The sequence below is a fragment of the Hemiscyllium ocellatum genome, chromosome 11, assembly GCF_020745735.1.
Source record: "Hemiscyllium ocellatum isolate sHemOce1 chromosome 11, sHemOce1.pat.X.cur, whole genome shotgun sequence".
Classification (NCBI taxonomy): Eukaryota; Metazoa; Chordata; class Chondrichthyes; order Orectolobiformes; family Hemiscylliidae; genus Hemiscyllium; species Hemiscyllium ocellatum.
Window position 1 is genome coordinate 85,719,547 of NC_083411.1, and position 20,860 is coordinate 85,740,406.

At 40.5% G+C, this 20,860-nt stretch overlaps 1 protein-coding gene across 2 annotated transcripts in view; it reads left to right on the forward strand.

The window, feature by feature from the left end:
• Nucleotides 1-3,907: 3,907 nt before the first annotated feature.
• chm (CHM Rab escort protein) overlaps nucleotides 3,908-20,860 on the forward strand; it is a 108,959-nt gene continuing 92,006 nt past the window's right edge. The window contains exon 1 of one of the 2 annotated variants that reach the window (XM_060832214.1): nucleotides 3,908-3,979. In XM_060832214.1, the coding sequence (XP_060688197.1) occupies nucleotides 3,959-3,979 (21 nt within the window). In that variant the 5' untranslated portion in view covers nucleotides 3,908-3,958. The remainder of the gene's footprint in view (nucleotides 3,980-20,860) is intronic. The other variant, XM_060832215.1, reaches the window with a different exon arrangement.

The following is a 20,860-nucleotide window of genomic DNA, read 5'->3' on the forward strand; positions in this document are numbered from 1 at the left end:
AAAACTTAGTTCGGAATTGTACAACCCGAGATGAATTGCTGCATGAAGTGGAATCATCTACAAAATACACACCGTAGAAATCGCATGGATAATCTATTGATTGGGATCGAAAACTAAAAACAAACTTCATTTTATATCAGTTTGAATAGAAATAGCCCAGGGGTAACCGAGGTCCAGCTAATGTTACCGTAAAGCTCAATGCAGGCACTCTGCCATTCCGCAAATAATATATTCACAGAAATTCCGTTTTGTAATTCCTTTGATAGTGTTACTGGCATATACTTTTGACAAAAGAAAGAATGACACTAGAAACACTCAGCATGTCAGGCAGCATCGGTGGAGGGAGAAACAGAGTTAACCTTTCCCGCTAGCAGAGCTTCCGAGTGTTTAGCAGACCCTTTTTTTTTGTTGTTTTTGTTCCACTTCAGATTTTCGGCATTCGCTGAAGTATTTACCCCCCACTGCTTGGAGTTCCAATGGGCAGGGTGAAGACGTCCGACGCGTTTGCGGATTATAAACAGGTGTACAAATAATACCTGCTTATTTGAAATCTTCTGACGCAAACCACGGGTTAATTTTGCGGAGTGAATTCAAATGGAAAACGTGTATTGTTGTTAACCCAGCAGATGGCATGTTATCTAAAAATAGAGAGAATTCGAAGATATGCAGAGCAGAGAGGGCGATTCGAGAATAAAACACAAGGCTTCTACACATTTAAGTTATACAGATGTAACAACCAGGTGGTCATTTCCGTCTTCTTCCTTTGAGATCAAACTAGCCGACTGGAATAGGCGTCTGGAATGTCACCTTGGCTGGTAAATACTGAACTAAGCAATAAATCTGTCTATTGGCATTATTTGTAACATGTGAATAATACGTCAATAGAACTTATATAACTGGAAACGAATACCTGCTACAGTGGCTATTGGTTACGTATTTTGCGAATGACAAAAAGATAATTTGTAACGATAGCAACGGCCATGAGGACAAATCATTTTGAATGTATTAACATAATTAATTCTCCTCCCGTTTCGAAATTTCTTAAAATAAGCTCAAACGATTTTTTTTTGGAAAGCAAACTACAATTGGTTACATTTCACACAGTTAGGAAACTGTTGTGTGAAGACAGCACGCATGGCTGGTTCAGAAGCAAAATACTGCAGATGCTGGAAATGTGAAATAAAAACAGAAAGTGCCGGTGACACTGAGCAGATCTTGGCAGTATCTCTGGACAGAGAAGTTCGTCGTTGAACTGAAACTTCTCTCACCGCAGATGCTGCCAGATCTGGGTAGTATTTCAGCGTTTTATTTAAGGGCGGCACAGTGGTTAGCCCTGCTGTCTCACCATGCCAGGAATCTGAGTTCGATTCCCATCTCTGCTGACTGTCTTTGTGGAGCTGGCATGCTCTCCCACAATCCAAAGATGTGTTGGGAGCAGGAATTAGCCACGCTAAATTTCTTATAGTGTTAGGTGCATTAGTCAGGGTTAAATATAGGGGAATGAGTCTGGGTGGGTTACTTTTTCGGAGGGTCGCTGCGGACTTGTTGGGCCAAATGGCCTGTTGCCATACTGTAGGGAATCTATAAGTTTACTTCTTTAAACTTTGTTATAAGAAAGTGGAAAGTTCTCAAATCTGAAGTGGGGACGCATGCCTGATAAAACTTTGGAAATAGTGTGCGTACAAGTGACAGTAATCAAATTGGACAAACTTAGCCCCTTTTTTTACACCGTCTTTATCACTACTTGTCTTGAGGGTTAGTGACTTGTCTGAAATTCTTAAGAATCATATGTCATATTTTAAAATTTTTGTTAAAAATCAACAGTGATGATAAAACTCTGACCTTAACTGTAAAGCAATGGGTAATAACAGTTCAATCATAATTATAATAAAGATATTTGAGAAGTTGTTAGTTTTATTAATGGTTTTGTTCATTTTATTTCAGAACTATGTATTGATGTAGCGCCTTTAATGATCTGAGAGTTTTCACGGCATTTACAATACAACCAAGTCTACAGCCACCTGATGGAGAAGCAGCGCTTCGAAAGCTAATGATTCCAAATAAACCTGTTGGACTATAACTGGTGTTTTGTGATTTTTAACCAGGCACATTGTTCGCGAATGTTGTACAGCCAATAATGATTTGTCAATCTTGTGGACAATTTGGCATGTTATAAAGATAACATGCGTATCAGGGTGATGGTCAGTTAACTGATTCAAACTAATGATTTTATTCTCCTTAGCACATTTTGTTGAAGGGGCTGTTTTAGTTAGGAAATTTGCAAACTGATCGTGTTACCCAGTCGCTAATGTCAGCTTGAAAATTATATACAGCTTTCCTTTCTATCTCGTCCGATAACCCTCGCCGCTTTAGCTTCTCAATAAGGAGATTGTGTTTACAAGCGTGTTTGTGTGTCCTTTGTTGCCCGAACCCCAGGATGGGCGAGATCGGCTGTATATTAATACAAGCATTAAACACTGAATATGAAAATTGAGGAGGTGGTGGTGGGCAGATGTTTCAGCGATAGCTACATCGCTAAAGTAAGCAAAAAAAAGCAAACTAACTTTTCTCTTCGACACATTCTGTCAGATCGCTGCTATAACCCCTTACTTACCCTCAGTGATATTCCAGTGCATTGGAAACAGACGTCATATCGTTTCATTCATAAAAGTATTACATTTATTCAATGAAATTGAGTTTTCTAATCGCATGCTGAGTAATCACCCCTTACTGAAAACGACCCCTCTAAGCGCCTGTCGAGTCTACCGATGTCAAACTGTAATTGCGCAGTATTTTCATTTAATTCAAGGAGATAAGGGTGCGGTGGCGTAGTCTCGGTAGGTTTAGCTAAAAAAAACTAAGATTTACACACAAATGCTGGGTTACACTGCTGACAGAATTCAAGGTCGCATGATTACAATTGTTGGCAGCGAAATATTGCGCTGTCATTCAACAAAAGAAACTTGATATCTCCATTTACATACCTGTAACATTAATCTGATACATGCATGCTGCATGTCCATTTTATTTGGAAATATGGGATAATTTTGCCACAAGCAAGCGAAACGCTTTTTTCGGGTTGACAAGCTAGTATCCTACTTAATGCCAAGGCGATTCGATGGTGTACTAAAGTGGAATACCATCTAATTCAGTTTTCCACATGTCCAATTTGCACTTCGCTGTAGAAATCTTTCAACATCGCCACAAAGATGTGCTATTTAATAAAATGAATGTGATTTTCCGAGTAGACATTTTGCATTTTAAACTTCACAAAGAATTGAATTAATTATTCTTTCGTCGGTTGCCAGGCAAGACTAAGGGGAAAACCCGAGTTATTTATTTTTCAATCAACTTTCCAGAAATTAGTCAAACTCAGGAAAGGGCCAGAATTCCAAAATGATAACATTTGCGACAAATACACTGTTGAATTCAGTTAATTTTGCTAAAAGAAAGATCACACCAAAAGATTTCTGGATTAATTGGAATGCAACATTGAGAACTTAGAATGATTTTAAATTGATCATTCTATCGAATTCTGATTGAGTTACGGAAGTATCGACGATAGTTCGCATTGTGGATATACTTATTAAAGAACTAATCAATACAGCTACGTTCTTTTCAAACGACGAACTATCTGTTGTTTTACAATTCCAAGTTTGATATTGCTGCTGCCATGTCATTTACTTGTTTGCAAAAGTTGGGAGCGGATAGAAAGTGGCTGCACCATTGCTTTATGCCAGGATTTATAGCGTAACGTTATGTTGTGAACGGTTCTAATTGACGGAGCCCTTGTGTGATTAACTGTAACAAGTCTGATGTTCGCGGGACGATTGGCAGAGCAGCGGGGCGGATACCACCTCGATGGACAACATTGCGGGGCAGAAGGGGTGTCGTCATTTCCGGGCTCGGCGTCACGTGCGTTATGTGAAGATGGCGGACGCTCTCCCGGAGGAGCTGGATGTGGTCATCCTGGGTACAGGTGAGGAGCGGCTGTGTCCGGTCCGGGCTGGTCTCTGCCGCAGGGGTGGTAAAGCTACAGTGGGGGTGGGGGTCGCCGATTGCCGGACTTTGGAAAGTGACAGGAAGCTGGGTGTTGGTCTAAACCCGGACCCCCCCCCCGCTCCGGAGCAGGCAAGAAACCCAACCCCGTCCCTGTGTTAGCAAACAGTGTCAAAGCAAAAGCATGACATTTACATGTCTTCACAACACCTAGACGGGCCCAGTGCAGCCAACCGAGTACTTTTGAATTGTAGTCACTGTGTCTCCCATCGCCCCCCCCCACTTTAACAGTCCCTCGAGTTGAGGATGCTCCACCAAAGCAAAAACCCCAAAGAACTGCGGATGCTGGAATTCAGAAACAACAACAGAATTTGCTGGGGAAAAAAAAACTCAGCAGGTCTGGCGGCAGATCTGTTGAGTTTGCCCAGCAGTTTCTGCCCCTTGTTGTTGAGGATGCTCCAGTGTGATGGGTTTTGTGATGACTGACAAGTTCTGTGGAGGCTGCCACATTTGGAGCAGATAAACTTGAAGGGTTATTTGGATGGGTATTCTGGAGGTTTATGCATGTTGTGGTTCTGTTCACCGAGCTGGAAGTTTTTGCTGCAAACGTTTCGTTCCCTGGCTAGGGAACATCATCAGTGCTATTGGAGCCTCCTGTGAAGCGCTGCTGTGATGTTTCTTCCGGTGTTTATTCCGGATAAATACCGGAAGAAACATCAAAGCAGCGCTTCACAGGAGGCTCCAATAGCACTGATGATGTTCCCTAGCCAGGGAACGAAACATTTGCAGCAAAAACTTCCAGCTCGACGAACAGAACCACAACAACGGACACCCGAGCTACAAATCTTCAACCAGACTTTTTAGGTTTATGCATTTCCTGCAAATACTCGACTTTACCCCTGCACACTCCAAAATCTTTCAATGTGTTTGCTGCTTACCTGGATAACTGTTTTGGTTGGTCACAAGTCAGTTGTACAAGTTGGCATATTTGTTTGACATCTTTAGGGATGCTTTTGACGGTATCTCTAAAGCATTTCCATTGTTTCTTGGGAGTCTTTTGCTACAACTAATCTGAGTAGAACAATTTCTTTGGGATGTTGGCAGCAGGCATACTGCTCAACACAGCTGGTTTTGAGTGATCAGTTCTCTGCTTCTGGGCAGGTTCATCTGGAAGAGGTTCCTGATCTTGCACTGCCTTTTTTTGCCACCTGGTTTGGAGGTTCTTACGAATCAGTTGGTGGTATTAGTTCACCAGTGCTTTGACGTGCCTGCTACAAAGTCTCCAAGGCATTTAGGAACACTGAGATTACTGCTACTTGTAAACTGTTATGATAGTTTCAAAGTTGAGCTCTTGGTTCTCAGTCTCTCTCTACCACTTGGCCAAATGCTGTGTTAGCAGATTGGAGGTGATAAATTTTTCTTTGTGTTTAATGAAGTTGCCCATATGTCTGCCTACATCAAGATAAGGCTCCCAAGATACAGAAAATCCAGGATATTGCTTTTGATCTTAATTCAAGGGGCAGGCTTTGGCTTGTGGGAGGTATTATGAAGAGGACTGCAATCATTGCACCCTATATCGATGATTTGGTAGTATATGATAGGTTTTTTTTCTTCTTGTGAAAACTGAGGTCAACCTTTATGCTGCTGTCTTCATTTTTCCTCATGCCAGTACTGGGTATTACCTCAAACAAATGATCCACATGTGGAAATAATTTACAGAACAGATGAAAATCTGCTTGATCTACACTGGTCCCAATCCAAAACAAAATCACTGTCAGTCTTAAATGTTCTGTATACCAGTGAATCTTGTGTTGTTTCACTTAGAGCTCAAGCTCATTGTTGAGACTCCTTCAAAGCATGTGAGGAAATGGACTATTTTGGTTCCCACATTGAAAATATACGAACAACTTATTGTTGCTAACCATCGGTCTACTCTAATTCACCTTGGCTGCATCTGTGCCTGCTCTGAGGCTGTGTGCATGGAGATCATTGTGGATAGCAGCAATGACTTCTGGTTCCCAAAGTCGATGCCCTGCAAAGACCTTGAGTGTTCCATACAGAAAAATGAAATTAGAGGGAACACTGATATTTACCAGCTTGCTCTGTCACTTAATAAGATCAAAGTAAACTTTGCACGTTACTCCAAATGTGGTCTCACCAATATCCTGTTCTGTTGCAGCAAAGCAATGCCTACTTTTATGTTCTGTTTTCCTTGCAGTATTACCATGCTGCCTGCTGTTCCATGCATTACAGCAGTGACTAACTGGGGGTTTGTACTGGTTCTCTTTGTGACAACCATGACTTAGACATGGTGATCATCACATGATATATTTCTGAGAGCAGCCAAATTTGAGGAGGATATTCCATGAACCTTCTGTTTGTTTTTAAACTGTCTTTTTCCTGTCATTGATCCATTTGTTAGCCATGAAGATAATGTGCCAGACTGATCTAATTTAACTTTTACTTCAAACTTCTCCTGCTCTAAAAATTTCTACTTCCCTACTTGCAATTTAAATGTTTTGTTTTCAAAACCTAGCTAGTCATTGCACTGAAAGCCAAGTTTCAAAAATTTGAAATTCGTTTAGTTGCAGACAGGTGTTTAGACAATATTAATAGAAGATATATTTGTCAACATTTTAAATTTTGCACCACAGACCCAAACATAGTTTATTAACTGGTCAATTGAAAACAAGAGCATTTGCTTGTAATGTAGTTTGTGGGTGGCATGGTGGCAGTGGTTAGCACTGCTGCCTCACAGTGCCAGAGACCCGGGTTCAATTCCCGCCTCAGGCGACTCTCCTTGTGTGGAGTTTGCACATTCTCCCCGTGTCTGCGCGGGTACCTTCCGGGTGCTCCGGTTTCCACCCACAATGCAGGTTAGGTGAATTGGCCATGCTAAATTGCCCGTAGTGTTAGGTGAAGGGGTAAATGTAGGGGAATGGGTCTGTGTGGACTTGTTGGGCCGAAGGGCCTGTTTCCATACTCCTAGGGAATCTAGTTACTCCATAGCAGTTTCTCCTCTCTCTTAACTCAACATTGCATCTCTGAATAATGAGAGGATCAGCAACATCAAAATACTGGCAGCAGCATCAGCTGCTGCCTTCTCAAGCATACATTCCTTTTTTGAGTAGATAGACAGACCATAGTTCTGGCAACCGCAACCACAACACAGTCTACAGACAGAATATCAACACTCGAGTCAAATGAGCACCAGTGTCCAGGATTCCCAGGTTTTAAAGGCAAGTCGTCACCGACATCTACAGCCTTCTGGAATGAGGTCACCTTCCCAGTGGGACAGATGGATATATACTGTCAGTGGTCATTGTTATGGACCAGCCCAGATCCCCTTAAAACATTTCAAGAAGGTAACCCAGACTCTGAATTTTCATAGTGTTTTCAGCACGTGTAAGGTGGATATTCTAGGAGTGGTCAAACCACTCAGTTTTAAACAAAACAGCTTATTTACAGATTACCGAATGAAACATGAACAAAAGAGAACAGAATATAGAATAATTTACCTTGTCTGAAAACCCAAGTGACTCTGTTGCGACTTAACAATGCTGTTCCAATTTCCTGCAACATCCCCAGAACACTCCCTTGCCAAAAAACATAAAATCAAGCACAGTTTCTTACAGGAGAGATGTCAGATAGAGAGTCAGCCAGAAAACCTCTGTTGAATCAAGGAACCTTTTTCCCCACCAGCCTTCTTTGACTATCGGCTTCAAACTAAACCAAACTAGAAAGAAAACCTGCACTGAGAGAACTGGCCATTCCCCTTTCATTTTACAACTAATTTTAAAAAGAACAATCTGAAAGCCATTTCTGATTGTTGACTTCGGCAGTATCTGTTATCATTATTGAAGCAGCCAGTTCAGTCATATTGGCATATCTACTTTTATGACTCCTTTGAAGAAGAAATAAAGGCAAAATAACCTTGTTAAAGAGGCTGCGTCATCACATTGTCAAGCCTGTGGAAGGCATTCCCTTGTCGTCTTCTCTATGGTCTCTGCTCACTCGTGTTGTTTGCTTTAGTTTTCCTTGTTTGCTTTGCAGCATTTGAGAATGTTAGAAACAACTTGTGTGGAGAGGAGGGAAGGTCTGCACTTGCGGAACGTGACTGTCGGGCATGCATGTGAGAAGACTGTATGGTGACAAAAGATAGTGGAGGGTGTATCGGCTAGAATGAGGATGTAAAGAAATACCTGAAATGAGAGGAACGTATGAAGTTTGTGTTGCTCTGAGGCGTATTAAGCAGAAGAATGCTGGGAAGTCACACGAGTGTGGCACCCAGCACCTGAACATGTTATGTCACTCGCCTTTCCCACCCTCCTGAGATCCTAAAACCTCTTGAACAGCAGTAGAAGATGCTACATCAGAATTCATTTGGTATTAAGGTTTTAGGAGGATTAGAGAAAGCCTAATGCAGTCTTTCAAACTTTCTCCCACTCTGACCCCATTTTTAATGTGTGAAAACTGGAGCAATTTCAGTCTGAGGAGTTGGGTAGACTTACTGACTGGGCAAAATGATTTTGTACTCAATAGTTAGAAAATGATGGGGTCTTGGAGTTAAGAATTGTACATGCACAGTTTTTGGAGCCCCCATGCCACTGCCAGGGATGCACCATTGACCACAGTGCAGTTTGACTTTGGTGACTTCTTTGGACATGCCCATGAACAATCAGCCAGAGTGCTGACTTGAGTGGCCAATTGAGTTAGTATAAAATTTCTCATTGAAGAACAATTTAAGGTAGTAAGAAAGGAAATATCCTGCCCAGACGGTTTGTTTAGTACTTGCCATTGCAGCTTTTGAGATCACAATCTCTAGTGATTGGTTCACGATTGTGTTTAGGAATTGGAGGAAGTTAAACTGTCCAAATCTACATCAGAGATTGTGTGTATGAGTTAAAACTCCATGCTGTGGTACATGTTTGAAGCAATTTTATCCGTGAACATAATTCTGGTTACTCTGACAGTTACAGTCACATAGAAATTATTCTAGCATCACCTGTACCTTTTTGGAATAGATTTGAGTTGCCACCTCAGAAAAAGATTTGCAAGTGGCATCTTCTTCCTTACTCAAGAATGTGAATTTGGCATGGCTTGAAAATATAGACAACAGAGCAGCCACTATAGCCAGACAAAGTTGATTGTGGAGTGCCATTTTTCTTCCTTGCCTTTCTCACCTCAGGCAAAGCAGGTCTTGCCTACAAGATCTATCTGAAGGTGGGATGGAGGAGGTCGACCGATGAGTACCGATTTTGTCTCGTTACAGTAATGTCTTGAGGATTAACAGGTTTAGGTACAAAATCTTGCAGTCTGATTGAAACTTCACTGTTCACCAAAACAAGTTGAATACAGTCTGGGAAAATGAGAGGTTATGCACTATGGTCAGAAGAGTAGAGGTGTAGATTGTTTTCTAAATGCGGAAAGGCTTTGGAAATCTGAAATGCAGACTTAGAAAATCCTGAGCTAGGACGCCTAAGATTAGCATGTAGGTTCGTGTGGCATATAGCGAAGGCAAATGCATTTTTAGAATTCAATCTGAAAGGGCAGAGATGTACTACAGAGGTGATATCAGACTCTAGTCATGCATAGGGAATATCGTGAGCAGTTTTGGGCCTATATCTCAGGAAGGATATACTGGCGTTGGAAGGGATCCAGAGGATACTTAAGAATTATCCTGGGGATGAAGGGCTTGCGTGACGAACAATCGAAGGAGGGTTTGGGGTCTGTACTGGAAGGAGTTCAGAAGACTGGGAGTGTGGGAGATCTCATTGAGACTTAGAGAATATTGAGAGACCTGGATAGAATAGTTGTAGAGAACATCTTTCCACAAGTAAGAAAGGCTAGGACCTTAGGGCAGGCCTTCAGCGTGAAGAGATGACCCTTTGGAACTGAGATGAGGAATTTCAGCTTAGAGGGTAGTAAATCTATGGAACTCATTGCCACAAAAGGCTGTGGAAGCCAAGTCATTGAATCTATTTAAGATAGAGGGAGGTTCTTGATTGGTAAGGTGATCAAAGGTGACAGAAGGCAGGTGAATGGGGTTGAGAAACATAAATCATGATTGATTGAATGACAGAGCAGACCAGATGGGTCGAATGGCTAAATTCTGTTTCTCTATTTTATGGCCTTATGGACTATATGCATTAGGCAGCTGTAAAAAAAAATTGTCTTGATTGTAATCTTTATTACCTATAGTTTTATTGGAAAAGTAGTTTGGTAAAACAATTGTTAGGTAGAAGTTTTTGTCCTTTTCATAATGCTCAAAACTGGTTAATTACAATCGCTCGAAGGAGCCTGATAAACGTGAGATAGAAATGTAATTGTTTGTATTCTGAAAGAACATCAAAAATATAATTTCTCTGGTTCTGATGGTGTGTTCTCCTAATATAAATCTTTCTACAGTAGAGAAGTAGAATGTTTGGTGGAAAGATGTATTAAATACAAGGAAAATTGTTTTTCTTATCTCCAATCCAAGTTAGAAAACAGATAGTCATAAAAATATGACTAGTTGTCCCAATATAACATCCATGAGACATAAAATTGCTACAACTTCAAACTTGATAGTAATTCCTGTTTTTGTTATGATCGCTAATTTCTGATCAGTATTGATGTCAGTCATGTATCAGACTTTGGAATTTTACCAAGCCTCGGATGATTTTTAGTTTTTGTCTACATTATGCAATGCGAAAATCGAATTAGTTCAAGATTTTCCACTATACTGAAGGGAGGGGCACTTACAAACTGCAATTGGTTGCCTAAGAATTGTCTAACCAAAGTTTTTAAATAACATTAAAGACTTCACAATAGTTTGAATATTGTGAATTTGAATTGAAAAAGCTTTTAAAATTCACTTTTATGATTTTGTTTTCAATTTCTTTACTTATAAAAGGTAAACCCAAAGGAAGTCGTGTTGCATGAGGACGGAGTCTTCAACTGAAGCTTGTCAGTTAACTTGGCTCAAATACTCAATATGCTTTTTGCCCATGCTCACTATCCAGGGAATAAACATAGTACGTGGCTGCCATATGCTTTATGTCTTGGTACACCATTTTTTAATTTGTTGATAATGAATATCAGAATGAGCATTCATGCTTATGAGGAGAAATTGCATTAGCCTAATGTAGATATGTTTGATCAATCATCTGTGCAGACATGTTATGAAGCTCCTCTAGAGCAGGTGGAATTTGACCTTGGGCTGTCTGGTACAGAGATAGGGCACTACCATTGTGCCACATGAGCCATTATATCTAGGTTGTATTCTAAGTTTAGATGGTTGAAAAGTAATTGAACAAATGAGTTTAAAATGAAGAAATTTGGCGACCTATGTACAGGTTAAGTATTTCCTTCAATTTAGTTGTTTTAATTGAACAAAGACTGATGGAAATCTTAAGTCTTCTCATCACATGTAAGCACACATGCACGTATGAACAAAAAAGGCTGCTATTGCTGAATCTATTGAAGTTTCAAACAGGTTGTAAGGTAAGAGTACAGAAAAGTAGGAAGCAAAAGTAGCTAAATTGAAGTGCCTATCAGTCATTCTTGACTAGAATGATGGAATAAGATCAAGGAATTGAAAGGTCTGCTACTCTTAATATATTTCTGAACATTTTTCAATTTAAAACAAAAAAAAGTTTGATTAACCATGCTTTACTTGCAGATTTAAAGGCTGAATTAGGAGTTTTCTTTATATAACTAATCTTAAATTAGGCAATTTTTATGCAGTTTGTGTTCTAATTTTATCTCCTCCTGAAATGAGGTGTATTGTAACCAAGCAATGTATAAAAAGCTGCAGGAAAATGTGGAGTAATGCTTTTACTTTGAACAAGGTTTTGATTAGAATTGAGAATGTAAACAAAGCTTTTCAAACTATTGTATACTATTTCTGAAATTTCCTTTTTGTACTAATGGCCTTATTGGTGGAGTTTTGGCTCTCTCCTGGCTTCTGAAGTAGTCTTTATTTTTCCAAGATTTCTTCAGGTATAATTTTCTGTTCTGAATGGTTTCAACTTTAAGTTGCAATTCATTCGTGTGTGCCTATATTTTAGATTGGCTTTTTTAAAGATATTTTTATTAGAAATTTAACATTTTTACAAGTTTACAAAAATAAACAAAACTCTCAAATACAAACATTGATGTACAATTAAATCAAATATACAATAGTCAAAATTTAACAAAGGAAAAAAAAATTACCAAAATAAAAAAAACAAAACTCAACTTTCTACTAATCTAACCTATAACTAACCAGAGTGCATACTTAAGTCTCTTACATGCTCAGAATGTAATAACATCAAATGTAATAAAACCCGTATTCGTGCGGGATTCCTCTCCCAAGGGGCCCCGGAGCTGCCAGGTTTGTGATCTTCATTAAATAAAAGCCCTTGTTAGGATGGCCGAAATATCTGCATTTATGTAATTCAAAAAGGGCTGTCATATTTTATAAAATATTTCAGTCTTTCGGTGCACCATATTTGTAAGGAAGTCAAGGGGAATACATTCCATAATTAATCTGTGCCAGTTTGAAAGTCCAGGGGGGCCCTCAGCCACCCAGTTCACCAAAATATTTTTCCTTGCACAGAAAGAGAGAATAGAAAATAGTCTCTTCCCGTGCATATCCAGGGAGGAAAAGTTTGAAAAGCCCAAAAGGAGAGACACAGGGTCCACTCTAATTTCCGTTCCTAAAATTTCTGTCAGGGTACTTGCTACTTTAATCCAATATCTACGGATCTTATGACAAGTCCATAGGCAATGTACAAGAGTGCCCACCTCTATTTTGCATTTGGGACACATTGAAGATGCTCCTGCCTTAAATTTTGCCAATCGAGCCGGTGCTATATGGGCCCTATGAAGTATCTTCAGCTGGATAGCCTGGGTTCTGTTACAGATAGTAATTCTTCTAGCATTTTCCCAAATATCATTCCACATTTCTATAGAGATTTCTAGTCCCAAATCTTGATCCCATGTTTTAAGCAGATTGTCCATATCTCCCAATACTTCATCATGTAGTAAATGATAAATAGTACTGACGGAGGATACCCCCACTGGTCGTAGGACATTACATTCTCTATCTGATTTATAAAGACTATCTATTAATGTAGTCTTCTTCTGTATATAATCTCGAATTTGGAAGTATCGAAAGAGGTCTCCATTAGGTAATCCGAATTTCTGACGCAGCTGTTCAAAAGACATCAGGACCCCATCTTTAAATAGGCCCCCTAAACATGAGATACCCCTGGATCTCCAGAGTTTAAAAGTGGCATCTGTAAACCCCGGTTGGAATCCCCATGCCCCTACTATCGGTGCATAGGGGAATGTTTTATGTAAATTACCCTCATTTTGCCGCATTATATTCCAGGCCTTAATTGTGTTTAGTATTATGGGGTTTTTACAGTGATCTGTAATGATTTTCCTCTTGTCTGAAAATAAGAGGTTAATAAGTGGGTATTTTACTTGAGAGGCCTCGATGTCCAGCCAGATTGATTGTGGGTCGGACAAGACCCAATCAGCTATGTAACTTAGTAGGGAACTTAACTGATATTTCCTAAAGTCTGGGAAGTCCAGTCCTCCCCTTGCCTGTGGAAGCTGTAGCTTCTTCAGCTTAATGAGGGGCCGTCTATGATTCCAAATAAAGGAACCCAGCCAGCCATATAATTTACGTAGGGCCATCCTTGGCAGCATCACCGGGAGCATTCTCATAGGATATAGGAGACGGGGCAGAACATTCATTTTAATTAGTGCTATTCTACCCAACCAGGAAATTGGAAGGTCTCCCCATCGCTGGAGGTCCTGCCTTATCCTTTCCAGTAATTGCACAAAATTAGCCTTATACAACTGACCAAATACTGGAGTAATAAAAATACCTAAATATAAGAAACCCTCCAGGGACCAACGAAAGGGAAAAAGGGATCCATCCACTAAGTGGGGTGTCATAACCAGGCCACCCATTGGCATAGCCTCCGATTTTGAAAAATTAATTTTATAGCCTGAGAATGCACTAAATGTATTAATAACTTGAATTAGACGAGGTACGGACCTCGAGGATTATTGAGGAATAAAAGAACATCATCTGCATAAAGGGTAATTTTGTGTTTACCTGTACCAATCCTCGGGGCCGTTATGTTAGGATCAGTCCGTATAGCTTCTGCTAGTGGTTCAATTATTAGCGTAAATAATAATGGCGAGAGAGGACATCCTTGACGGCAGCCCCTACCCACACTGAAGCTATCCGAACCTAATCCATTGGTAACCACAACTGCTTTGGAATCACTATACAATGTTGAGACCCATTTGGTAAACACCTGTCCAATGCCAAACCTTTCCAATGTGTAAAACAAATATGACCATTCAACCCTATCGAATGCCTTTTCCACGTCTAATGAGACTACTACTCCTGGTATCTTTCCCTGATGACAGGCTTGGATCATGTTCAAAACCCTTCTAATATTATTGGATGATCTACGGCCCTTAATAAATCCCCTCTGATTCTCCTTTATAATGTATGGCAGTACCCTTTCTAGTCTCAGTACTAACATTTTAGAGAGGATTTTAAAATCTACATTTAGCAAGGATATTGGTCTATATGATGTCCAGTCTTCTGGATCTTTTCCTTTTTTAAGGATGAGAGAGATATTCGCCTCTTTCAGCGAAGGTGGGAGACAGCCCTGACTATATGCATAGTTAGACATGTCCATAAGTGGATCAGCCAATATTTCTAAATTCTTTATAGAATTCAGCTTGAAAACCATCTGGGCCTGGTGCCTTTCTGCTCTGGAGTTGCCTAATTGCATGAAGTATTTCTTGGACTGTTAGAGGAGCATTTAGGACCGATACCTGTTCTGGAGTCAAGCCGGAAAGGTCAAATTTTTTAAAAAATGACTGCATCCTCCTAGTCCTATCTTCACAGTCCTGCGATTTATATAACTCAGAATAAAATTCTCTAAAGATCGCGTTAATCTTTTTATGATCATGAGTCAGAGTACCTGTACTTTCCTTGATAGACGTAATAGTCTGAGGGGCCTTCTTTTTCTTTGCAAGAAATGCTAAGTATCTACCCGTTTGTCGCCATATTCATATAACCTTTGTTTTGCAAATAATATTTCCCTCTTAGCCGTTTGAGTAAGCGTAGTGTTTAGAGCTGTCCGAAGAGCCGTAATCCTCTGCAATTTTATAATAGGTCTATCAGCGTATGCTGTTTCAGCTGCTTTTAAGCATGCTTCGAGCAGGCGCTGTTGCTCTCCCTTCAGTCTTCTCTGGGTCGCTGAGTAGGAGATGATCAAACCTCGTGCATAAGCTTTGATGGTCTCCCACATCATTGATGGGTTGCTAGTCGTACCTGAATTAATTTCTGAAAAAGTTTTAAATTCTTGGGAGAAGTACTTTACAAATTTACTATCTTTTATCAGGAAGGGGTCCATACGCCAATGCCGAGCGGATGTCCCATTGTTCCTTGCCTTAGTTTCCATATATACAGCGGCGTGGTCAGAAATTGCTATAGTACCTATTTTACGGATGATATAGAATTTAAAAAAATCGATGGGGCAAAAAACATATCAATTCTTGTATGACATTTATGTGGATTAGAGTAGAAAGAAAAATCTCTACCCTGTGGATGGAGACATCTCCATACATCTACCAATCCTAATTCTTTATTCAGATCCACCAGTTGCCTAGATCTGGGAGATACTCCAGCAGCACTCTTGGGAATCCTATCTATTTCCGGATCCATAATACAATTAAAGTCTCCCCCTATAATTGTATGACGGGCACCAAAGGCCATCAATTTTGAAAAAGCTTCCATTATAAATTTAAAGGGGTGTGCCGGGGGGCCAGTACAAATTTAGAATCCCATATTCCTCTCCATTTACGAGGGCTTTAATCAAAATATATCGTCCAGATTCGTCTTTTATCTAATTTAGAATTTTGAAAGGGAAATTCTTCCGAACAAGAATAACAACTCCCCTGCTTTTTGTGCTAAAAGAAGAAAAAAAGGCCTGATCAAATCCACCCTGCCGTAATTTTAAGTGTTCTTTATCCGACAGGTGTGTCTCCTGTAGGAGAGCTATATCAACTCTTTCTTTCTTAAGATTTGATAATATTTTCTTCCTTTTAACTGGCGAATTACTCCCCCTGACATTCCAGGTGCACCACTTAACTGACTGATCAACCATAATCATCTGGGCAGATCTGAGACCCCTCGGGAGGGGAAACCCTATCTGGAACATCCCGAGCATGGAGCATATAAAATTTACAAAAATAAAGGCTCTCTAATACACTCAAAACAATATAATAAAAAACTATTTCTAAATGAAAAAAATACAAAACGTACCTAAATGAAGATTTTCCCCCTTGTTCCCAGGGAGCGTCACTTCCTCTCCAAAAGTCCATCTTATTCTCTCCCAACCAATGCCCCACCCTTGACCCAGGTGCTCCTCAATAAAATGAGGAGAATTCAAATATAATACAAAGCTAGAGTTAACAGTGAGCACCCTACCCCCGCCCACACCAACACCTGAGTATATTTGGGAATGTTAATACCATATATAAATATATAACTATAAAATTGCAATCTCAACAAAGTAATAATTAAATATAATAGTACAAAATAACAGGGGAAAAACAACCCCGCTCCCAAAGACAGAAGTGAAATAGAATAAGGTAACCACCTCCCCCCACCAACATTAACCAAACGCCCCAGCATGTATATACATACGTACATACCCACATATATACATAAAGTAATAAAAGAAAACAAACCCATGTGGGGGGGGGGGGGGGGGGGGGGGGGAGAAAATCAAATCCCTCTCCCCGCCCCCATGATAATATTAAACAATAAGGTAAGAAAAGAGAGAAACAAAAAAGGTGGGGGGATGTAAACCAAAGTAGAGGGAAAGGCAAACCAACATCCACTATCTCTTACAGTTTATTTAAGAGAGTCCAAGAATTCCTTAGCCTTCTGTGGTGATCCGAAGTTATATATGGATCCTTCGTGGTTAAAGCGTACCGTCACTGGATAATGTAAGGAGTACTGAGTATTTAAGTCCCTTAAACGCTTCTTCACCTCATCGAATGCCTTCCTCTTTCGGACCAGAGCTGGGGAAAAGTCCTGAAATAGCATGATCTTGGATCCTTTATAGATCATGGCTTGGGGATCTTTTCCAAGATTTCTTGAGGCTTCCAGAAGCATCTGCCTCTCCCTATAGCTCTGCAGCTGGAACAGAACCGAGCGTGGGCGCTGGTTTGAGCCGGGCCCACGTATTGCGACCCGGTAGGCCCATTCCACCCTTACCTGGCCTGATCCAGCATGCAGATTTAAAAGCTGTGGCAGCCACTGCTCCAGGAATGCTGTAAGCTGGCCTTCCTCTTCCCGTTCGGGAAGGCCCAGCAAACGAATATTTTTTCGACGACCTCGATTATCGAGGTCGTCAATATGATTTTCTAAGGTCCGGACTCGCTGCTCGAGAGTCCGGACCTGATCGGTGGCAGATTGAGCTGCAGTCTCGGAGGTCGCGGCCCTTAACTCCGCCCCTCTGACTCGGCGCTCGAGTTCCTGGATGTCTCGGCCGTGCTTCTGCAGCGCGGCCGAGAGTGATTCCCAGCAATGTCGGGACCCCTCGATAAAGGCATCGATCTTCGCGTCCAGCTTGGTGATCATCTCCACAAGGCTTGTTACCATCGGTAAGTCCCCTGGGACGGCTGTGGACGCCTCTGCTGCAGCTGAAGAGGGAGAGGGTGGGGGAGGGGGTCCTGCTTGTTGAGAGCTGCGGGTTCCCTTCCCTTTGGTCATTTTTACTAAATATTAAACTATTTAAATGTAATACTAAGCAGCTATTTAAAGTTAACAGCTATTATGAATGATTTGGTGAGTGTGGTGGGGGTGGGTGACCCACTTTGCCCAAGTCTTGGGAAGAGCACTATAGACTCAGACTTGCTGGGTCGCCGCCATCTTGGATCCCCGACTTAGACCGGCTTTTATTCGTAAATAATATTTCTATGGATTAAAGTCAGAATGAGTTTCAAAATCATAATTGAAGAAAGTGGCAAGTAGAAACAATACTTGAGCCCTCTTTGCATATGTTATAGTCATAGAGATGTACAGCATGAAATTAGATCCTTTAGTCCCACCTGTCCATGACGACCAGATATCCCAACCCAATCAAGTCCCACCTTCCAGCACTTGGCCCATATCCCTCCAAATCCTTCATATTCATATACCCATCCAAATGCCTCTTAAATGTTGTAATTGTACCAGCCTCCACCACTTCCTCTGGCAGCTCATTCCGTACATGTACCATTCTCTGCGTGAAAAAGTTGCCCCTTAGGTCTCTTTTATATCTTTCCCCTCTCACCCTAAACCTATGCCCTCTAGTTCTGGACTCCCCAATCCCAGGGAAAAGACTTTATCTATTTACCCTATCCATGCCCCTCATAATTTTGTAAACCTCTATAAGGTCATCCCTCAACCTCCAACACTCCAGGGAAAACAGCCCCAGCCTGTTCAGCCTCTCCCTGTAGCTCAAATGCTCCAACCCTGGCAACATCCTTGTAAATCTTTTCTGAACCCTTTCAAGTTTCACATCGCCTTTCCGATAAGTGATTTGTACTTTGGGGATCTTGGGTTATTTAATTTCCTTTCATGTTCTTTTGTAAGATTTCTAGTAAAGGCACCAGGTTTTTAATATAAATGTTTATTGACGAGATGGCAAGTAAGACAAGACTTCAAGAAATCACGGGAAGTAGAGAAGTGCATTGGCTTAAGGGAGGGCATTGCAGAGCTCAGTGCCCAGAAGCTGCAAGACAGTTAGCAATAATGAGGTGTTGGGTGGAAGAAATAGTATATTTAAGGGTAAAAGATTCATGGGAAAGTTTGTATAGCTTGAGGAAGCCATGGTAAAGATGAGACATTTTCAATCCAGGAAGAGTTTAAAACCCAACAAGTGAGCGGATTGCAAGTGGAAGCAATAGGTTACTGACAGCTAATGTTGGACAGAAGATACAGAACATAATTATGAGCACTGCTAGGCCATTCAGTCCCTAGAGTCTGCTTTGCAGATCAATAATATCGTGACTGATCAGGTTGTGCCCTCTGGTTTCTTTCTCCCTGTACCCCTTGATTCTTTTGCAAATAAAAAATGTGTTTAACTCTGTTTAGAATATATTCAGTTGCCCAATGATTCACTGTTATCTGTGAAAGAGAATTGCAAAGATTAATAATGTTCAGAGAGAAGAAATTTCCTGAGGGAAATAGCCTCTTAGCATCTACCTTATCAACCTTCCTCTGAATTCTACAATAAAATCAACTCTCATTCTTCTAAACTTTGAGTACAGACCTAACGTGTTCAAGCTTTCCACATAAGGCAATCTCTTCAGTGAACTTTTATGATGCTGCCTCCAATGCAAGCAGTATTCCTTCTTTGATTGAGATTGAAATTGCCCCATTCAGTTTATGCAAACACTCCCTACTTGTCTGCAACTCTCACCCACCCAATATTCTCTTTGCCTTCTATTGTATCTGCAAGTTAACCCTTTTTGATCCTCGTACAAGGACATCCAGATCCATCTGAATTGCAGCATGTTCTAGAGTCTCTACTCAAATCTACTCATTCATTCTTTCCACTATAGTGGTTGACTTCATATTTTCCCATATTTAACACCATCTGCCATGTGTTTGCTCACTTGCTTTATCTGTATCCCCTTTATCTGTATCCCCTTGTAGGCTTTGTGTATTTAAGCTGGCTTTCTAGAACCGTAAGAATTTAGGGTGCGCTAACCTGTAATTGTAAGATCTAAATCAATGACAATTATAGACTATTTGTTTGAAAAAGTCACTAAGTTTGTTTTACCCAATAATTACAAAACTCATTCCAAAAACAAATATGTTTTCACAAATATTCAAAATTTTAAAGTTTATCATAACTAGTGTAAAAGAAATAAAAAGTGACTTTTCAGCTCATTCTCTTTGGGATGCCAATTTGTAACTCTAGTTGTCTGGACACATGTCTCCTGTCCTGAAGCTTCTGTTGGCTGAAGTGTTCCTTGTGCTTTCAGTCTTCCTCCTTGTACCCTAATCCTAAGAATCACTACTTAGTAATAACCTTAACCAACAAGCGTTTGACTGATAAGAGACATCCTAGACTGTAATTGAATTAGCTTTATTGTCACATGTACTCAAATGAGTACAGTGAAAAGTTTATAAGTCGTCATTTATAGTATCATCTTAGGGACAAAGATACCTAGGTGTTGGCTTCCTACGTGCATGAACCGTTCATGGTTAATCTAGAATTGGCTTGGTAGTTTATGCTCATTTGTGTTGTTTCTTTACAATAGTGTCATCTTACTGATATTGTTTCCTGTTGCTCATTCTTTGATATGTCAGTCACTTTGTAAGATCATCCCTTTTGTAATAGCTTGTTTTTAAGTTACTAACTCCATCCTTACTGAGAGCAGACGGCAGCAATGGCACTTTTTGAGTATTTTCAGAGTATGTAGTGTTACCTTCTCGTGATTCATTATCATCCAAAATGTCCCAATTTATCAGAAAGATGCTGTCTTAGGTTATAAGGCTACTGTCACATTAGAGGTAGAGAGACAACTGATGGTGGTTTTACCTGAGGGTCACCACATGTCAAACGAGGGGAGAGACTGAAGAGAATCCTTCATGGTAACCTCAGTTGGTGCAGTTGGTGTCACTCTGCATAGCAAACCAGTCATTCAGTCAATGGAGCTAAACTAATCTCCTGTAATAAGCACTGTAGAACCTGATTCAAAGTGATAAATAAATATGTGGCCCATGCCTATTCAAATAACTTTAAGTAGGAAAGAACTGGCCCTGAAGCCGGATTTCTTTTAAGCATGCAAGGAG